Source organism: Colletotrichum gloeosporioides (assembly GCF_011800055.1).
Source record: "Colletotrichum gloeosporioides strain Lc1 chromosome Unknown consensus_1, whole genome shotgun sequence".
NCBI lineage: Eukaryota > Fungi > Ascomycota > Sordariomycetes > Glomerellales > Glomerellaceae > Colletotrichum > Colletotrichum gloeosporioides.
The window spans coordinates 681,413-703,876 of NW_025544646.1; the positions used below are offsets into that span (position 1 = coordinate 681,413).

At 39.9% G+C, this 22,464-nt stretch overlaps 1 protein-coding gene across 1 annotated transcript; it reads left to right on the plus strand.

Moving 5' to 3' along the window:
• Positions 1-921: 921 nt before the first annotated feature.
• On the plus strand, positions 922-8,807 carry GCG54_00009974 (putative membrane protein C6F6.13c; the record flags this gene model as incomplete). Its single annotated transcript, XM_045409910.1, has 8 exons — positions 922-1,376; positions 1,425-2,104; positions 2,160-2,194; positions 2,646-2,886; positions 2,944-3,655; positions 3,844-3,857; positions 4,933-7,397; positions 7,452-8,807. 8 exons carry the CDS (start codon positions 922-924, stop codon positions 8,805-8,807), a joined length of 5,958 nt encoding a protein of 1,985 aa, XP_045271447.1.
• Between the last annotated feature and the right edge of the window lie 13,657 nt (positions 8,808-22,464).

Sequence of the window (22,464 nt, forward strand, 5' to 3'; positions counted from 1 at the left end):
CTGCAGAAAAGCGGCGGCGGCCACAACCGGCCAGCCTTTGTCGATCCCGACCGACGATCGCCCGGCAGACGCTTTGTTTGGCTGAACCAAGGTTCTACGCAATGACAACAGACGACTGGTTTTGGGTGGAGGAGGTTTGGCAGATGCAAAAGTTTTTATCGATCCAGGCACGCCAGGGAGGTAATTCTCAAGCGCGGAAACACCGAGATGTCGATGGAGTCCGGAGGAGCAGAACAACCAGGGATTGTGAAAAATCGCCGGATCGACATGTTCGGTCTTAATGAAGGGATGGCGATTTTTGCAGTTGGTTACATTGGTTGCCACATATTGGCAATGCTAGCTTGCTTCGTTGCAAAATTTTCAGTCAGAATTTTCTCGTCAACAGAAAATTTCGCGCTGTTGGTCGGTGGAGGAGGTTGTTGGCGAGAGAAACGTGTTTGCGATTATGCGGTCTGGAAGACAAGGAAGTCCCAGAGTATGGGCATTGTTTGAAGAAAAGATGTGGCTCCCATCGACTCACTGGAGGAGCTGTGAGGTGTCTGGTGGCCAGCTCTTTACTCGTCAGCGTTAGGTCGCTAAGGTAGCTAGGTACCTTAGGTAGGCTCGGTCGACTCATTGGATGGATGGAAGCCACAGTACAGCCAGAGCGGCCAAACATCGCTGCCCATTAGCTAAGTTGTACGTACCCGGACCGCTGGAGCTCGAGTTGCATCGCTGAAATGCGCCAACCAGACGCGCATGCACGTGTACACCCAATTTAACCCCCGGTTCGGAGAGCCCCCAACCAACACAACCACCCCCGGCCATGCCCACCACCCAGCGGCACCTGTCCAGCGCCAAAGATAACGGCTCCAGGCCCAACTATCCAGGAGAGTTGCGATCCAACATCGCAAAAGGCGCCTGATCTGCCTCATAGTGGGAATGAGGAGGCTACCTGGGCCCTTGTCGGCGACGAAACCCTTCACAGCGCGGCCGCCGAGGGTGCCTCGAACTTCTCCAAGCCCTCGAACCGCACCATGGCCGCACCCGACTCTCGTTGAACCTTCGCTCCGTCCTCTGTCGACCTCGACGCCGCCTGCGAACGATGCCCATCACCAGAATCAACCACCGCAACCCTTCCGCTTCGAGACCGGTGTGTCGCTCTTCGCGAAGAGAGCTCCGAGGCCCTTTCCGCCGCCCTTCCTGTCTCCTCCGTCCGGCTCCTTCTCCGACCCCCTCAGCACCCACCACCGAAGCCGTGATCGGCGCGCGAGAGTCGACGGACAGATCATCCTTGGACAGACAAACGGGGACGATGCCGTCTTCGCGAGCGACAACTTCATATGTGCGAACGATGGCGTAGGCGCTTGGTCGACCCGCCCGAGGGGTCACGCAGGGTAGGTCATGGTGCCTCTTTGGCGATACAACAACTGACCCTAGCTCAGGCTGTGGTCGCGCTTGATTCTTCACTACTGGGCAACCGCCGTACAGCAAGATGCTGCAAATCACGGTTCCGAAGGAGGAGCTTTCACCCCTAACCCGGTGGCATATCTCCAGACGGCATACGAGCAGACGCTAAGAGCGACATCGGACCCGAATGACTGGCAAGGAACAACAACTGCGAGCGGGGCGCTCTTGCATTATAAGACACTGGATGGCAGCAAGCAAGTCCCCCAGGTGTATGTGACCAACCTGGGTGACTGTCAAGTTATGATTTTGCGGCCGCGGCATGAGAAGGTTATCTACAAGACAAAGGAGCAGTGGCATTGGTTCGACTGCCCTCGGCAACTTGGGACGAACAGCCCTGATACACCAGAGAAGAATGCCGTCATGGATGTGGTGGAGATCCAAGAGGGCGACGTGGTTCTTGCCATGTCTGACGGTGTCATCGACAACCTCTGGGAGCACGAAATCATCGACAGCATTCAGAACAGCATACAACGCTGGGAAAATGGAGAGGCCGGAGCGGACAGAGTGGAGGGCGACCGCACAGGCGGCGCGAACGGAGGCATGAAGCTTGCTGCTGAAGAGCTGGTGGCTGCTGCAAAGAAGATTGCGACCGACCCATTCGCCGAAAGCCCCTTCATGGAGCACGCGATCGAGGAGGGCCTGCCAACCGAAGGAGGTGAGTTACCCCCGGGCATTGTCCCGTGCTCCCAACGCCTAATTGACAACCATAGGCAAACTAGACGACATCAGCGTCGTCGCCGCGCTGGTCAGGAGACACGAAGCATGAGAGCAAAGACGGTACTACGAAACGAGCGCATCTGGGAATAGAGCTGCATGGGGAATGCTTCGCAAGGGCAACTTCACAATAATTTGGCATATGCTCTGTCTGGGGGTTGGATGACAGCAGGCTTCTTGGGGAAATTCGGCGTTTTTCGGCTTTCTGAGTTTAGTTGCATCGGATAATTACCATCACCAAATGGAACAAAGTTCACACATGTCAAAAATCAAAGACCCAATCTACGGTGTTTGCCGATGTGGACGTCCGTTGCTGTGCTTGGTTCGCGCGCAACACACCGGATGCTGGGAGTCGGTGGGGTAAACCTTAGTCGGCGGGCATGCTTGGGTTCGAGCTGGGTCCTATCTTATCGCTTATCTAATCTTATCCCGGCGCAACTTTTTTTTTTTCTTCCTTTCAGCATCCTGGGCGAGAGACCCAGGACGTCCGTCGGTCGGTCTTCAGTCAACTTACCCAATTACGACAAGGCATCAACGACGACAAAATGCGCGGAAAACGTAGCAAGCAGTATCGCAAGCTTATGAACCAGTATGCGCTAACCTGGGGATTCCGTGAGCCTTACCAATGTCTCGTTGACGCTGAGATGGTGGTCGACTGCCACAACTTCAAGTACGATCTGCTCGCTGGACTCGAACGGACGCTGCATGGCAAAGTCAAGCCAAGTGAGTGACCATCTCTACGATCCTGTTCTGTTTTCTATGCTGACGATTACATTGCAGTGATTACGCAATGCGAGATCCGCAAGCTGTACCTTCGCAAGAGCGAGCCCGAGATGAACAAGATTATCGATTTCGCGAAGACCCTCGAGCGCAGACGATGCGGTCACCTTCCGGAAGATTATCCCGAACCGCTCGGCACGATGGAGTGTCTTAAGGCTGTCGTCGACCCAAAGGACAACCTCGTCAACAAGCATCGCTACTGCGTCGCCAGCCAATCGGTGGATGTCCGCCGCATGCTCCGCGAGATTCCCGGCGTCCCTCAGATCTACATCAAGCGCTCAGTCATGATCCTTGAGCCCATGGCGACGGAGAGCCAGGAAATCAGGACCAAAGAGGAGAGGAGCAAGTTCCGCGACGGACTGGTCAGGCCCGAGAAAAAGAGAAAGCGCGAACAAGACGACAACGACGCCGAGAGTGAGAATGAAGGCCAGGAAGATGATGTCGCGTCGGCTGATGGGAAGGCGGAGAAGAAGAAGGCCAAGAAGAGGGGACCCAAGGGACCCAACCCGTTGGCTGTCAAAAAGTCGAAGAAGGCCCAGGAGGAGGGCGAGAAAAAGCCAAAGGGCGACGTCAAGTCCGCGGCAGCAGGAGAAGAAGTTAAGGGAGACGGGCCTTCGAAGAAGAAGCGCAAGAGGAGGCACAAGGCCGGTGCTGGGGCGGGTGAGCCGGCGCCTCAAGGTGAAGGATCGGCAGAGCAAGCTGTTGGAAGCCCGTAAAGATCCAGGAAGCATTACAAGGGCGTTTGGGGATACTGCATTGGAATGTTGCAACAATAAAAGTTATTAGATACCAATTAATGGGAGATTCCTGCGACGAAGCTTGGTATACGACTTGTCAGGGCCCACGTGCCTTGCTGGGCCCCCTTATCTTTTCATGAACTGATGCTGACTCTCCATTGAGTGAGTCGAGCTGTTGTGGGTGGCATTCTTGACTTCCATCCTGACGATCAATCTAGGAAGACGGATGCTTCTTTCTTCTCTCGTATCATCCTCGTGACTTGTCACTATGCAACCCAAAGTCAACCGGCAGTGTCATCCCGCAAAGTCGAATCCGAAGAGTCAAATCAGAAGACATTTCCCCGAAGCCTCTCAGCGCAGCCAGGAGTGCCCATGATGGCATGCAGCCAATGTCGTCAGTTGGCCAGCATCGCAAAGGCCCCGGGAGGGGCGGCAGGACTGGGCAGCGGTCAGAGCTCTGGGCCACTGAAACGATCACTGTGTTGGTGTGTTGGCGGTGTGCCTCATCGGGCTGACAGCAGCGAGCACAGTCCCCCGATGACAGAGAATTGCAGGGCGGTGCAGGCGACCGATTGGAGATTGCACCCCGCCTGCCCCCTCCAAAGCCTCCCGTTTCCCGTCACAAGCGTGAGGTCGCGCGCATGGCTTCGTCGGCCGGCCCCACTGGAATGCCACTGTAGCGGATCGTCATGGGGAATTTGATCTCCCTCTCCAGGGTCAGTTTCGCTCGCAGTTGCAGCCCGGGAATCTTCCATTCAACCATCCTCCATCCCTTTCAAGTCTGGCAGGCCCCTCCTCTCGAAGAACCACCGAGCCAGCCAAACAAGAGGAAAAAACACTCACACGTGGATTTTTCCTCAAGAGTCTTTTTTCCCTGACGCCAACCATACGCAGAGAGCCGGAGAGGGTCTTCAGCCAGCACGTCAACTTGCAGCAAACAACCGTGGGCGCCCGCATTGTGCGCGTCGACATATCTGCAGCAGCACCACCTCCATCCTAGCACTAGCACCCACCCAAGGTATTAATCGTAATCGTGAACCGCTAAGGAACGAATAGTCAGCTCTACACCAGTGGCTCATTGCGCGTCTCCTTACGGAACCCTGCCCGGTCAAACGCCAAACGCCCCTCCCCCCAACCTCGACCCATTCGTTTCCCAACTTCCCGAAACACAAAGGGAAAAAAACACACAATAGCTGCCACCCCTGGATTTGCTATCATTCTGGCTTCGACACGGCTCGCATGCTTGCCTAAGGGACGAAATATCCTTTCATCACGGCGGGCTCAGGCGAGTCTGCCACCACTAATAACCCCTCACCGACGATCGCCACCACCACCACCGCTGCTGCCGACATGGAGGAGTCAGCCCAGAAACCAAATGGCTCTCCTGCATCAGATGTAACCGCACAAAAACCAACTGCCGCTGCAACAACAATGGCCGACAAGCCTGAATTCGATGATTTTGGTCTGCCCATCAGACGATATGTACCTCCACCCCCCGAAGACGACGATGAGACGACCGATGCTCAGTCCGAACCGAAACACCCTCATCCCGAGCCTTCAAAGATCGAAAAGGAGCTAGACGCCAACGATGCCCACCCTGACACGAAAGTCAACGGCGACAAGAAACCAAACGGCAATGGTGCAGAATCAGACAGCGAGGACGACTTCAGAGACGCGCAATCCGAGCAGCCGGCCACTGCCGCTGCGTCTGGCAACAACTCGAACACTCCGTCGACCCCGGTAACCTCGAACCTGGACAAGGACGAAATCAAAGACAAAATTGCTGCAGATGCAGACAGAGAAGATGTTGAAGAAAGCGTTGCGACAATCAACGGCGATAAAAGCACGGAAGAGAAGGTGGAGCAAAAGGAGAATGGCACTGTAACTACGCCCAGCGAAGCAAAATCATCAAGTCCAACACAGCCGGCCGCTGATGAGGCAACTGCCCCGGCCGCCGTTGCCAATGCCGAAATCAAAGGCAACGGTGTGCCGACGAACGGTGTCGCCGATGCCACGAAGGAGGATGAAAAGGAAACGCAGGCGACATCGGAGACCAAGGCAAAGGACGAGCGGCCTGATTCACCGGTGAAGCTCGTCGACAAGGCAGACCAGCCCCAACCAAAGGCAGCAGAGAAAGCTGCGGCAGGAGGCACCCACACCAGAGATACGAGCACCGCTAGCAACGTGGTCATGTCTGAATTCTCTCATCAGCAGTTGACGGCAGACAAAGAGGAAGAGAAAAACGATGACGATGGCGAATGGCAGGAGATGCCGGCATTTGCACCCTACGATATTTACGACGAAGACAATAGGCTTGTTGCCAAGGAGTACACGGAAGACGTGGACAACGAGAAATACGGCTACGGCGGGCTCGGAGGAGCTGGCAAGGGATATACTCGAGTAATTATGGACGACGATGCGGAATCGGCAACGAGCATGGACGACAACACGCAGTATCTTTTCAAAGACGTGAAGAGCACGGCAATGACAGAGGACGACGAGGAAGCGCGAGACGCCGTTTCTCAGATGCAGGCGACCAAGGACCTCTTGACCGAAGGGCAGAGGATAGCATATGTCGGACTAACCAGACTGGAAATTCATCACATGGTCAAGGAAGCCGAGAGCATCGAGCACACCAGGGGGACGAAGAAGGAAGTCAACATGTCAGCTGAAGCAACCAAGATGTGGGGACAGAAGATGATGATCCGTCTCTATACCCACATGGACATCAGCTCCCAGGAGCAAATTATGGTCGAGCAGCTAAGCGACCACGGTGTCGTCCCCTCTGACTTGACGCCATTGCTGATGGCCAACGCCAGGGTGAAGAACCCGATGGCGGAAGAGTCACGCTCTTCGCTGTCCGTGTCATCACCACGCACAGCGTCCCCGCGGACGCCACTACCACCCAGCTCGCCGGCCCTGCCCGAGGACGAGAAGCCTGCTGAGGCGCCTCCGCCGTATGAGACCTATGAGGGAGAAGAGCTCCCCGCTGTGAAAACTCCGGCGCAGCTGTCAACATCAGCCAACATCGACATCGATCTTCGCTGGACGGTGTTGTGTGACTTGTTCCTTCTTTTGATTGCAGATTCGGTTTACGACTGTCGTTCCAGAATCCTCTTGGAGCGTGTTGGACAAAGTCTCCAGATTGATTGGTTGGATGTTAGGAAGTTCGAGAAGAAAGTGACGGACGCTTTGGAAATGCAGCAGGCAGCCGAGAAGGAAAATTGGAACGAGGACGAGCACATGGAGCACAGGAGAAAACAGGCTCTCAAGAAACGATATGTCATGATGGGCTTGGCCACAGTCGGAGGCGGCTTGGTCATCGGTCTGTCCGCAGGTCTGCTTGCTCCCGTCATCGGAGCCGGTCTAGCAGCCGGTTTCACGACATTGGGGGTGACGGGAACTGGCACTTTCCTCGGCGGCGTCGGTGGCGCTGCTATCATCACGTCCAGTGCGGCCGCTTCAGGAAGTGTCATTGGAGGCCGAGCAGCGAATCGGAGAACTGGCGCGGTCAAGACTTTTGAGTACCGGCCGTTGCACAACAACAAGCGTGTCAACCTGATTGTCACTGTGGCGGGATGGATGACGGGCAAGGTCGATGACGTTCGCCTGCCCTTCAGCACTGTTGACCCCATCATGGGCGACATTTACTCCGTCTTCTGGGAACCGGAGATGTTGAGAAGTATGGGTGACACCATCAACATTCTTGCCACAGAGGTAAGATTGGTCACTTTGTATCCGTGAAGATGAACGAATACTCACACAAGCCAGGCTCTCACCCAAGGTCTTCAGCAAGTTCTGGCCAGCACTATTCTCACGAGTCTGATGGCTGCCTTGTCTTTGCCAGTCGTCTTGACCAAGCTTTCCTATCTGATTGACAATCCGTGGAGTGTCTCTCAGGACAGAGCTTGGGCCGCCGGCCTGATTCTTGCAGACTCACTGATTGACAGAAACCTGGGAACCCGCCCGATTACGCTTGTCGGGTACTCACTTGGCGCACGTGTGATTTTCTCCTGCCTCTTGGAGTTGGCCAGAAAGGGCGCGTACGGCCTCGTTCAGAATGTCTACCTCTTTGGTTCGCCTCTGATTATCAAGAAGGACGAATGGCTGCGAGCGCGAACGGTCGTACCAGGCAGATTTGTGAATGGATACAGCACCAACGACTGGATCCTTGCGTACTTGTTCAGACTGACCAGCGGCGGCCCTAGAAAGGTTGCCGGCCTGGCTAAGATTGAGGAAGTTCCGTTTATCGAAAACTTTGACGTCACGGAAATCGTCAAGGGCCACATGGAGTACCGACAGGCTATGCCTCGTCTCCTTCGAGAGTGCGGTTGGCTGGTGGAGAGCGACGAGTTTACCGAAATCGAGGACCCGGACCCGGAGAACCACCAGGAACGTCAACGTGAGCTTATTAATGAGATCGAAGAAGCGCGCAAGGAACTTGAGAAGGAGGGCCAAAAGAAGAAGAGCAGATTCTCGCTATTCGGACGAGGAAAGAAGGCCGACAAGGAAAAGTGGGAGATTTACGAGGACATGGCGAAGGAGGGTAAGCAAACACCCTCGAGAACAGAAGATAAGGAGGGCAACAACCACGGTGTGCTCTTTGACATCGACGCAATCCGAGCCGAGGTGGCCAAGGAGAAGAACAAGCCGGCCGAAGACCCAGAAGAATTTCAAGTGAAGGAGCTCAAGTCGACTCTACCACCGATGAAGCTGGACCTTAACTCTTCAAATTCGTCCCTGAACCCACGAGACAGTTTGCGGGAGACGAAGAGCGCATATGCCGTGCCAGGCCGAGCGTCGTACGAAACTTCCGGCTCCTATGGCTATACGCCAGAGCGGACGCCGACCTTCCACTCGAGTCAAACCTTCCCAGCAATGCAGCGCGCCCCGTCCCCATACCACGCGGCTCTCTCGCCACAAGAGGATATCCAGATGACATTTGACGACTCGTTCCATGATCCTCCGCCAGCGCCACGACCTCCACCGAAAGATGACCCTCCGCCAACTCGGCCAGAGATGAAGACTACACAGTCGGTGCCGACCATCGCCAGCAACCCGTGGGCCGACATTGATGATGATGATGATTTTGGCAAGGAGAAGGACATTTCCATGACTTTTGCATAGCGAGGAGATGAGCGCAAGTTGGCTTTTCAAAGTGCCACGGCGTGTCACCTCGACAAGGCGTATGGCTTTGGTAGACCGACAACGACACAAACGATAATGCAGCCAGCTGACCTACGGGCGTTGTTGCTATTGTACGACTGGAGTGTGTTTTTTGGGTCAAGCGTTGGGTTAAACTACAAACTGTAGAACATTCGCGTACATAATTCGCCTGCAATGACGCAGAGTAATCGCACAAGATGGGAGATGATTCCCGTTGAACCAATTGTGAAAGTCGCACCAACTTAGCCTCCTTGCGTATCTGTGATGATAAAGCGAATGTAAGGAAGGTCGGTCACCAAGGGATGTCACGCATGCTGTGCCATGTTGTAAAGCCTTGGCCTGAAAGGACGAGACAACACAAGTACATCATTGTCTGAGAAAGAACAAACACTGATGGTCTGTTGTCAAGTTGTCCTTTATCAGTGCTCTCCCAGAAACTAGCGTCGAAGAAGAGAAGTTCATCTTCAATTTGCGGTCTGCAGGGGAACGAAGACAGCAGTAATTTATGGTTGGTCAGTCTGGGACCTCCGAGGATTGGAAATTGTTGCTCCTTCAAATGAGCGGGGTTTGAGGCCCTGTTCCGGCAGGAGAGGTCCGCTGACCTGCAGGATGGCATGAGGTGGGCACTGCAAACCGACATTAGACGCGCGCCGAAGGAAGGGGAGGGAGGACCTGTTGGCGATAGTGAGAATGAGATGAGCGAGTCGCCCGGATATGTGGGGGGGTTTTTGTCACGTCAGCATTGCTAGAAGGGATGCGCAGAGCAAAATTTAACTTAGAACCCCCTTGTCGACTACAGTCCGTTGCACTGACAGCGTCCGCCCCCCCTTTTTTTCCCCACTTATACAAAAACATGAAAAAAAGCCTATTTTACGCTATAACGCGCATTCCTCCGCATTGCACACTCACTAGTCGCAGATGATGCTTCGTATGGCAATTGTAACTATAGTATAAATAGGTGGACGCAGAGAATATAGGCATATAATATCTTACTGAAGTAATATTAATTTTATATATTATAAGTAATAAGTAGGAACGTATTAACGTAGTAGGCTACTTAAATAAGTTTAGAAAGTAATTAGGCTAGTTTCTCTTATTAATAATATTAATAAAGGGATTTTCTTTATCTAAGTTATCTAAATCTACCCTATTATAATTATAATATCTACTAACTTGCTCTCACTTTTCTTCTATGATATAGCTATTATACTATACTACTAGTTTAGGATTCCCTCTAATCTTATACTTATAGTTAGTTTTTAATATTTCTAGCTATAATCTACCTATTTTATTATTAAGTGCTACTTACTTAAAGACACCTTAATACTTAGATTTATTATTAGTTAGAAGTTAGAAGTGCATAATATCTTTATTAATATTAATAGTCTTATGAGTTATATTAATAGGGATATATTAGTTAAGGGTACTTAGAGTTTTAACGCCCTTATAGACCTAAGCAGTTAGAGGGAAATACTTACCTCCTACTAGGGCCTACTTAAGTAGGATATTATTAATAGCATATAGATAAGGAGTATTAACCCCCTCGCCAACCTAGGTGGTTAATAAGAAGTACCTACCCTCTACTAAAGCTTATTTAGATATAATCTCCTTAGTAATCTACTTATAAATATTATAGAAGCCTATAGGTGCTTTTAGGATCTTTACTTTAAGAGTATTTATCAGAGCTATCTTAGAGTTAATATAGAAGGTAGGATAAACTTAGCTTAACTTTATTTTAGATAGACTCTTTATTTAGTTAAGCTCTTCTAGCTAAGTGTTATTAAGATAGGTAAATACTATAAACTTTTATAATATATAAGCTACATTATTACTAGCATTATATCCTATATTGATTTCCACTTTAGTTTAAATAATAATCTTAAGTTTAACATAAGCAGCCTTACTATTATAACTTATAGTGCCTCACCTAAGGAATACCCTATCCTATAGGGAATAGTATTAGAGATCCTAAGGGATTATACCTTCTTCCTAGAAAGTGTTAAGGCTAAGATAAATAAAAATAATCTCTTTAAGCTTACTTACTTAGGTTAAGAGAATAAGATTATACTTCTTCTTATCCTTCTTCTCATTAGGGGTTAGGTTTATATAGCAGAAATTTTTAATTACCTTCTTAATATAGATAGGGAGGTCTACACTATAGATAAACTTTATCTTACTGAAGCTAAAGCTATAAAAGTAAGTAGTATGCTAACCCTTTTAATATAAGAGCTTATAGTAGTTATAGGTCTTTTATATAATTAGGTGTTATAACTTAATAAAGTAATAATATTTTTACTTATAGTCTCCTATATTATTTATAATAGGGGGGGCTCTACTAAGATTACTAACTTTAGTTATATATAGATTAAGTATAGAGAACTTAAATTTAATAAGGTGCTACTTATACTTCCTATCTAACTAAAGAGATTTAATATATAACGTTTTAAAATCTATTATAAGGATAACTACATCCTATTCATAGAATAGCTTAATAGCAGAGGGGCTATATATTAGATGCAATATAATAGTAATACTAAATAAGGTAATCTAAGTAATAGATAAGCTTATTTCTTAAAAGCTATATATAAATAAGTTAGTTAAATAGTATAACTAGCTAAGTAGTAGAGAAAAGTGCATACTTTTTGCTTATTAATAAATCGTTTTATATATATTAAGGTTTTTTATTAACAGAAGGTATATTATAAAGAAGCTTCTTCTATTTCTTCTACTACTTCTATATAAAGCTACTAATAAAGACTAAGTAGGTTCTACTAGCAGACCCTAGCGTTTATAATAATAACAACATATATAATAACTGCTGCTAGCCTAGCTAAACCTCTTATATAAGCTATATTATAAGTATATCTTACTGTTACTACTACTTCTATATAAGGCTGCTAACAGAGACTAAATAGGTTCTACTAGCAGACCCTAGCATCTATAATAAAGATAATATATATAGTAACTGCTGCTAGCTTAGCTAGACCCCTTATATAAGCTATACTATAAGTAGGTTTTACTGTTACTGCTGCATCTATATAAGGCTACTAATAGAGACTAAGTAGGTTCTACTAGCAGATCCTAACGTCTATAATAAGGATAGCATATACTATAGCTAATAGGATTCCTAATAAGGGTGATAATATTAGTAACTAAAGTTTTTAATATACGTTAGTATAACTTATAAGGTGTAACTATTATTCTTATTACTATTATATATCTCTTAATAGACTAGTCTCTAGGAAGGCTATAACGTCTTTTGCTAACTTCTAGTGATATAGCTTCTATTTAAAGCTCTACTACGCATACTTATTTAATATCTTAACGCCCTCTATAAGCTAAGCAGCCCACTACTTATAATCTTTTAGATTTATTAAACTATCTACAGAAAAAGAGTTAATAAACAGCCTTTAATAGGTTAATAGAAATAAAAAAGCTAAGAAAAAAAGCAAAGAGTAGCTTCTAGTAAGATTAACTAAGAAAATATTTACTATTATAGATAATATAGGTGATGCTAAATAAGAGGGGGAAAATAGATACTAAAAGAAAGGAAGGAGAGGAGGAGATAAATAAGGATATAAAGAAGTAGTAAGTAAAATTATAACTAATAAGCGTGAAATAACCTAAATATAAATAAGATATAATACTACTAACATAGTAATATAATAAAAATATAAGTTGCTAAGGGAATTAATAGGAAAAAGATACTAATACTAATAGGGAATAGAAATAGAGAATTATACTTATATAGGTTTAATTACGTAATAGTAGAGGCGTGGAAGTGTAATAGGATATTAGTGAGGGGTGGAAAAGTAAGTGAAGTAAGGTAGGTAGGAAGGTAAGTAAAGTAAAGTAAGTAGAAAGGTAAGTAAAGTAAGGTAGGTAGGAAGGTAAGTAAAGTAAAGTAGGTAGGAAGGTAAGTAAAGTAAGGTAGGTAGGTAAGAGTGAATATAAAATATAGAGAGAAAAACCTAATATAACTAATAGAGTGAGGTTATTAAGGTGAGGGTTAGTTAAGAGAGGTTAACTTTACGTATAGACGACTTTAAGATTGCTTACCTACTTACCTAATAGCTGCTATGCCTTAGGTTACATACTAAGACTGCCTAGCTACAGTCTACTTACTCACCCTTCTCTTTTTGATAGCAACCTATTAGTTCCTTAAGCTAAGGTACCTTAGATAAAGTAGATAGATACCTTAAGCTTATATAAGCAAGTAATAAGGAGGCAAACTTCCTTAAGTACTACAGAAGTTACCTATAAGGTAGGTAGCTATAACGCCCTACTTATAGTCCTTCTTATCTTAGAGTAGATAGGTATGCTATTCTAAAGTGCGTAGAGATAGCAAACAATATACCTTAGCAACTAACGTTACTAGCTGCAATTTTATAAATATTAAAGTAGACTTTAAAGTGCTACCTATTCACCTTAATATAGAAATAAACAAAATAGTACTAGCGCGCTATATTTATCTATTATATTTAAATACCTCTAGTTTTATATCTATATACTGAAAGAGGAGCAGTTAAATAGGTGATTTTAAACCTTAGGGAACTAGTTCTATTACAAGATATCTTATTGCTTATAAACTAATCTCTACTATAACTAAGTGAGATTAACTCTAATTAATAAAAAAACTGTGATAATACTATAGTAAATTACTACCTACCTTAGTATCCCTCTCTTCTAAGTTTTACCTACTTAATCTAGTATAATTCTTCTATTTAAGATAAATAGGAATATAAAGCCTCACTCTACTAGTAACATATTTAGTGAGTAAGTAGATTACTAGTAGTATCTATATAATTTATAAGGATATCTTATGCTTATACACACTTTACTTTATATTATATGCTAAGTTAGTTAGTATATATATATTATCTGATATTATATTAAGGTAAGGGAAGAAAGGAGTGTTTAAGATAGAGAGAATCTCAAAAAAACATAGATTTCAACCTTAATTATCATCTATATATTTTAAAAGATAGCCTCTATCAGATTAATCTTATAGTTAAGATATAGTAACCTATTACAACTATATAATAAAACTGTAATATAGATACTTAAGGGAAGCTGGGATAGCTGTTATTAAGCAGGCTATATATTTAATAGTGACTGATATTATCGCAGCGACGCTTAGGTATGCAGCATAAATTTAACGATTAGCGCTTAGCACGCCTTATTAATCCCTACCTAGCTGCTAGGATTAAGGATAGATAGATAGACACTATATATAGACGCTCTAATAACTTAGGCTGATAATATAATAGATATCGTTATAATATCTATTAATATTCAGTCGATCTAGGTTAGTAGTCTTAAAGTGTTAGCATTCTATTAAGTTTAATTATAGCATACTTAATATATTACGCAGTGATCCTAGATTTTTCTCATATTATATATCTTATATAAATATACCTACCTAAGGTACCTAAGGGAAGAAGGAGTAGTAAGTTATGAAAAGATTACTATGAGCCTAGTAATAGCTAGTATACCTCACCTTAGGTACCTTTAGTACCTTCCTTATCTTAATAAGTTGAGGGGCTAGGCTGTAAATCTAGCGCGCCTTACATACTATATGCCTAAAGGACCGCCTAATAAAGTGTTTATATAGTAGATACATCCTTATGACTTCCTAAAGTACCTAGGTAGGTAAGGACCTTAGACTAAAGTAGGATCTTTAATATATACTGAGGTACCTTAGGTACCTAAGGACGTCAGCAATATAATAAAGTTAACTTGCTAGCAACAAGATGATTGCATAACATTTTCTTATTATATTTTAGATGTAGCAGTTTATAGGACTTTATTATTTTAAGTGACTTTTAAGTCTTTTATTTCTTAAGACTTAGTCTACAGCCTAGTGTTTCTCTTTTCGCTCCCAGCCTCACTAGGTCTAAAGTAGGCGCTTAGCTGCAGCAGGTGTCTATACCTTTTAGGTCATAATCCCCCCTCTTATCAGCCCCATCAGCAATTACTATCCTAGCCCTTCTGCGCAAGCAGTTCTCTCAACTAGATCCTATCGACAAAGAGGTCATTAGTCGCCTTAAAATTCTCTCGTTCTACTTACTCCTACCACTAAAACTAATAGCATCACTACACTTAATAGTTATGCAATTAAAGATTCTAACGTCTATATAGCTAGCATAACGCCTAAGTTAATATAAATTAAACTTACTTATAAGTGCTTAAATATAGTATAGCCACACTATAAATAAGAAAAAATCTAAATAGACACTAATCAGTTAAGCTTAAGCTATTAATATACCTTACCCTAAGAGATACCCTAATTATTTAATCTGATTACCTACATATTAAAGAACTTATATTTAAAGGTTTATAATGAGAGAAGGAAAGGAGAGTTGCATAAGAGTGAGAAGCTTATTAACTTCCTAAGTACTACTAAGCTAACCTATATTTAGTCTTACTGCAGTATATCATAAGCACTACTATTATTTAAGCTTATATATTACTACCTTCTATATACCTATATAATTATATTATAGGCATCTACTATTACGTTATAGCTTAAGAGATTAATAACTTTTATTATAAGGCTTATTATCTTATTTATAAATACTATTAGTAGAGATACTCTATTACCCTTATTACTAATACTAATAGTATTACTGCTCTTAATAGCTACCTTAATATTAGCTTAACTAACACCTTAATTAGGAGGACTACTACCCTATTACTAGGGGTGTTAATATAGAAAGTATCACCTTTTTAGTTTATAACGCTATATCTATAGTGTTAGCTGATCGCTTAGAAAAGCTAGATAGCACTATAGCTACACTCTAGTTTAAAAGTGCTTAAGAGACATAATAGAAGCTAAAGCCCTAGCCCTAGCAGAAGTCCTAGTCTACTACTACTATATTTAACGCCTTAAATTTAACTAGTTATTAATATACTGTAAATAAGGCCCTAACTATCTATAGCTTATTAGTCCTAAGATTTAATTAGTTATTAACATGCTGTGAATAAGGCCTTAACTATCTATAGCTCATTAGTCCTAAGATTTAACTAGTCGTCAACATACTATAAACAAAGCCCTAACTATCTACTATAGTAGCGCCTCAGTTATAAAAGCAGCATAGTCTACTATCTTTACTCTAGTAAACCTATTAAGGAGATCTAGTATAAGGGACCTTATAGTAAAGTGAAAGAGCAAAGCGAGGAAGTTATAAATAGATATATATACTAGATGCTTAGGCAGAAAATAGATACAAAGGATATATTTGCTGATTGATCAACCTTTTAGCACCCTTTATGGATTAGTTAGATAAAGTTCGATATAAGAGAGGAGGTAGTAATTAATACTACCTTATAATATTATTTATTATATTAGAGGTAAATAGCAATAGTAATAATTTAGTATTATTTATAATATTTTTTAAGCTCTTTATGCTAACTAGCGAACTAATACCCCTATTATAATACTATATAAATCTAACACTTATAATAGGTCTATTAATATCTCTTACCTAAATATTACTATCTCTTACGCTAAGGCTATTAATAATATTATATCTAAGGAGACTCTAATTATAAATACTTACTATAATAAGATTAAAACTATAAGATATTATCGTAATAATACTAAACGCTATACTACTTAGTATATTACCTAATTACTAAATTAGTTCTTTCTATCCCTTACTTTTAAGAGTATTACCTCAGATGATAATTATAAAGACCTTCTTAGAACCTCTTTAAAGTCTCCTAATTCCTTAATATATACTATGCCTTCTAAGCTGTTTTATATCCTTAATTACTTCTCTAAGAATAACTATACTAATAGAGTTAATATCTTTAAGCACTACTAATATTAGCACTACTAGTATTAAATAAACACTAAAGAGCTAGGATATACCTATTAGATAGCTTTTAAATAGTAGCAAGCTTAGTAAGGAGATCTAATAAGAGGGACCTTATAGTAAAGTTTATATCCTAAATAACTTCTCTAAGAATAATTATACTAATAGGGTTAATATATTTAAGCACTTAGAAAACTAATACTATTAGTACTAGACGAACACCTAAGAACTAAGATATACTTATTAGATAGCTCTTAGTTAGATATATAACCTACTAAAAAGCTACACAACTTTAAAGGTTATTTCCTAATTAAGCTACTTAAAATACTTAGTCTCTATCAAATTAATAAGCCTTTCTCTATTAATAGTAAGAAATATATTCTATACTTTATAGATCACTACAGTATTTACTACTTATTCAGCCTCCTGCTCAGCTGAACTATAATATATTTCTTAATACTATTAAGATATTTAGTTATATATTTATTAGCATAATATATATTAATACTAAAAAGTGAGTCTATAATAACACACTTAATTTTAAAAAGGTCTTATGTTAACTTACACTATTCCCTCTAAAGCCTACCTCTAAGCTATTAAGTATATACTCTAATACTTACTTTAAAAGTAATATCTACTTTAGTATTATCTTTAATAGTTAGTCTTTAGTGTTAGCCCTTAATATATATACTAGAATAAATATTAGATATAATAAGATACCTACAGATAGCCTTATAAAGCTAGTTATAAGCATATTAAATTTATTAGAATATTTAACAGGGTAACTTAAATAAGCCTATTAGAGGTCTTATAGGATATTAACTAGCCTAGAGAAGGATTAATAAAGATAAATAGGGAGCTAGTAACTATTTAGTATATTACTAAGCTATTAAATACTTTAAAATCTTATACCCTAAGGGGCTGTTTTAATAAAAGAGGTTAGATTTATATATTAGTTAGCTAGTAAGTAACAAAAGGTCTATAATTAGCCTAGCTACCTAACTACTACTCTTATAGCTTACTAATAAATACTAAGGTATCTATATTATAGTACACTACATCTATATATAGTTATCTTTATTAGATATCATAGTTTATCTACTAATAATATATTATCTATCTCAGTAAGGCTAATCTGATATAGTGCTTAGATATATTTAAGTTACTACTTTATAAGTTATAGCACTCTCCTATAGCAGTATTTAAGTATTATTAACAGCTTCATATTAATATTAGGGTAAATTTAACTTAAAGCTTATAAGCTTCAGCTAGTAACACTTAGTCCTCTATAGAGCTTAATATGCGAGGTAGGGTTATTATAGTCTAGCCTAGCAAGCTTATAACATATAGGCTTATATATATATAGATATCTATAGAAACCCTATATATAGTATTCTAAGGTCTTCTTAAATAAACTACTTAGTATAGATATAGGTTAGTTCTAAAAAAGCAGCTAGATATCACCTATATATAGATATTATAATAATTATAATAGTAAGATAAGGCCTCACAATCTAAACACTATCTATCGCTAGGAAGCTATATATACATAATAGGTTATAGATAGCTATCTTAACGTCTATAGTAGTTACAACACTCTCTAAGTGGATAACTTCACATAATTCTATGAGGTATTTAGATATAAGATATACTATAAGTAGCAGCTAAGATATAGTAGTGATAAACATCCTTTTAGTAAATAGAAGTAATTAACTTAATATAACTACTAATATATTAAGCTCTTATATAAAGAAGGTAAAAAAGAAGATTTACTTATAACTAGGTTACTACACTTAAGATAAGAGGCTCTAAATATATTAAAGTTAAGTAATAATTAGATCTATTAGTAATATCTACATCTAATAGAAGTTATATATCTATTTATAGCACCTCTAACACCTACAACTTAACTTTAATAGTATTAAGGATATAATAAAATAGGTATATTATCTACTTAGACTAATCTGATTAAGCTAATAGATAGCATCTTTTCCTATATTATCGTCCTAATATTATTTAAATAAAACTGCTATTAGAATTAGCCTTTACTTAGAATCTATCACCTAACTTTACGCCTAAATCTAACGATCTATAACTATAGTCTAATTATTAGAACTACTTCTCTTTATATATTATTTATTAGTAATAATACTAAGTAAATAGTTAGTTTATCTATTAATAAGTAGTCCTAAATTTCTAATTCACTTAAATAGATAAGATTATATAAACATATAAATACTATCTAATACTAAAGCTGAGGTATATATAAATTAACTAATCTTATAATATCATAAAGCTCCTAATACCTATATACCCTAGATATTAGATAATTTCTAATATCTTAATTATATTATATTACCTACTAATTAATCTCTATCTTATTACTATTATTAAATATATCTACTATATAGTTATTTCCACCTTACTTACTGCTTAAACTATTAACTTTATTATCCTTACTATTAGCTTAGCTGCTATTTACTACTATCTAAAATAAAGCTGCTAAGTTATTACTAATAGCTAGGGGGACTAAAATAGGAATTACCTATCTTAGGCTAGCTTAAGCTGCAGCTAGGGATTTTATAGCAGGTTATTAAATAGCTTAAGCTTAGATAGAAGCCTAAATAGAAGCTTAGATAGGAGCTTAAGTAGGAGCTTAAGTAAGAGCTTAAGTAAGAGCTTAAGCAGAAGCCTAAGCAGGAGCTTAAAGAGGAGCCTAAGTAGGAGCTTAAGGAGAGGCCTAGATAGGAGCTTAGATAGGAGCCTAAATAGGCTGCTACTAGATGCTAACAGCTAGGAGACTTAGGATAGAAAGTACCTATCCTAAGCTAGCCTAAGCTATAGCTAGGTTAGACTAAGGGACTACTATCTAGATTAGTATTAGATTAGATATTTTAATATAAATAATAAGAAAGAAAAGAAATATTATATACCTAGGTAAGCTTAGCATTAATATCCTATATCTATTTCTCTAATACTTACTTTCTCAACTTTAACTGTAGTATATTAGTAACCTATAATCTCATTAGGTTAAGATATCATAATATATATAATACACCTTAACTATCTACTATTATGTCTGCTGTATTTACTACGTCTACTGCTATATCTACTATATCTACTGCTGCTGCTACTGCTGCTGCCACTATAAGAGACGTTAATTATATTTGCTGAAAATAATATCTAGAACATATCAGTAAGTTAGATAGAGAAGGCAAATATATTAACGTATGCTTATAATAGATGCGGCAAGAAGAAGAAAAAGGTGTTGCTGATAATATATATATATGTATGTATGTGTGTGATAAATAAGAGGGCAAGAAGAAAAAGGTGTTGCTAATAATATATATATATATATATATATATATATATGTGTGTGTGATAAATAAGAGGGTAAGAAGAAAAAGGCGTTACTAATAATATATATATATATGATATGAATAAGAAGAAAAGAGGATAAGAGAGGGTAGGAGAGGTAGGAGGTATTTATAGTTAAAGTATTCTGCAGAGTAATTAGGGCTCTTAAACTTCTTAGTTAGTTAAAAGTAAGCATAAGATAATATAAGAAGGAGCACCTTTCTATATATTATGCAATTAAAAGGTTCTAAGAAGGTTTTTAGGCTTAGATCCTTCCTCTACATAATATATAGAAAGTAGTAGAAGATATCTCTTAGGGAGGAGCGCTCCTTATTAAGGAAAGGGTAGCTACTAAGAAAGGTTAATATAAGGGCGCCTTAATATTATAGAAGGTTTTTAAGCTTAAATCCTTCTTCTATATAATATATAGAAAGTAGTAGAAGATATCTCTTAAGGAGGAGTGCTCCTCATTAAGGAAGGGGTAGCTACTAAGAAGGGTTAACATGAAGGCATCTTAAGATTAAGGAAATACTTTAAAATAGACTCTTCCTAGTATAAGATCCCTTTCTCTACATATAAGTAGTAAAGGTACCTTCTAAGAAGGCGCTTAATATTAAAGGAGGGTAATATTAAAGTAGGACTATTTTAATATTAAAGTAGGTACTTAAATCTAGATCCCCTTAATATCTAAGAAGTAGATAGTAATAGAAGGTATCCTCTAGGAAAGCATTTAATACTAAAGGCAGCCTTAAAGTAGAAATACTTTAGTTTTAAGTAGATACTTAAGTTTAAGCCCCCTTAACATATAAGAAGGGAAGTAATAGAGGATAACCCCTATAGTAGTACTAATAACTAAAGAGGGAGTAACCTCTTAAGAATAATTAAATTAAGACTACCTTAGTGTTAATACCTAACTTCAAAAATAGATAGTGAGGGGATATATTATCTAGGAGATATATAGCTACTATAACTATCTAAGTTCCTAAAGGAGTGAAAGTTTAAAATATAAGAGTGCCCTTCCCTAGTATAAGGTATAAAATAATATTACTTATAAAGACTATAGTTATAAGATATTACTATATTACATCTATTATTATTTACTTAAACCTACCTAAAGATAGCTTATAGAGATATAATAGCTAAAACAAACTTTATTTATTAATATATAATAATCTCACTTATAGTTAGTTATACCTATAATACCTAAATATATTATAATATAACCAGCCAGCTATTAAAGGCCTTACTCTAAGCCCTAGTTAACACTAACTTAAAATCCAGCTTACAAACCTATTAGAGGGGATTAACACTAGAAGTTAGAGGTACTTAGTTACTTAAATTATAAGGTTATATTACCTAATAATAATATATCCTTAACTAGAACCTAAAATAAGGCAACTACAATCTAAACTATCTACTATCCCACAAGGACATTAATAAAAGCATCTTAGGAAGTAACATTTAATCCACAACCTTTAATTAGCTATTACATTTTTATAACTAACCTACCACTAACATAGCTGCCTACTATAACCCTATATACACCTATAGATCCATACAGTTGCAGCAATTATGCGCTACAGCTTAGGCCTCTTAGAATACTAAGGGTGTATAATAGATCTAATAGTGAAATTCAAGCTACTAAATATAGATATAGGCTTCCTACCTTACCTAAAGTGTATAGGCTTTTTTTAATATGCGTAGGCACTTACCTATCTATCTACTAAGGCTATATAGGTCCATTCTGCAGAACCCATCACATCTATAAGTTAATAGATAACTTAAATAATAATACATTAGAGGACTTAAGTATAAGTCTAGAGGATATAAAGCTAGAGGGTTCTCATTAGATATACCTTTATATATAAGGGCTTATTAGCATCATTATAGACTAAATCTGTTATCTAGATCTTAAGTGAGGCGTTACATACATAATTACATCTAATATATTACTAATATAGTTATTACTAAGTTAAGTTCTAATCTATAGAAATGAAATCGCATTAATTACCTATCTGTCCATTCCGCATACCCTTAAACAGAACAACTAAAACATATCTTATTACTATAAGATTGAATAAGAAAAAATTATAAACTATTAGCAGGTTAGACATATTAGCTTACTATACGCTCTAGTTAGGCAGCTATCATACTTAGGCTTAACTAATACTATATTATATCTATAATCTAAGTATAGATAGACTAAATATACCTTTATCTAATCTATTTTATAATGCTTATATATAGTGTCTAGAGTAGGACCTAATACCTTAAGTTAAATAATATTTCTGCTATATCATATAATATAAATTAGCTGCATTAATTAGATCTAAAGTTTTTCTCTTATTTATATTAATATATAGTTATACTAGTTTATATTGTTAGTATAGGTATAAGCGTATTCAGGGGCGTGGTATATACGCCTATATAGTATAGGGTTA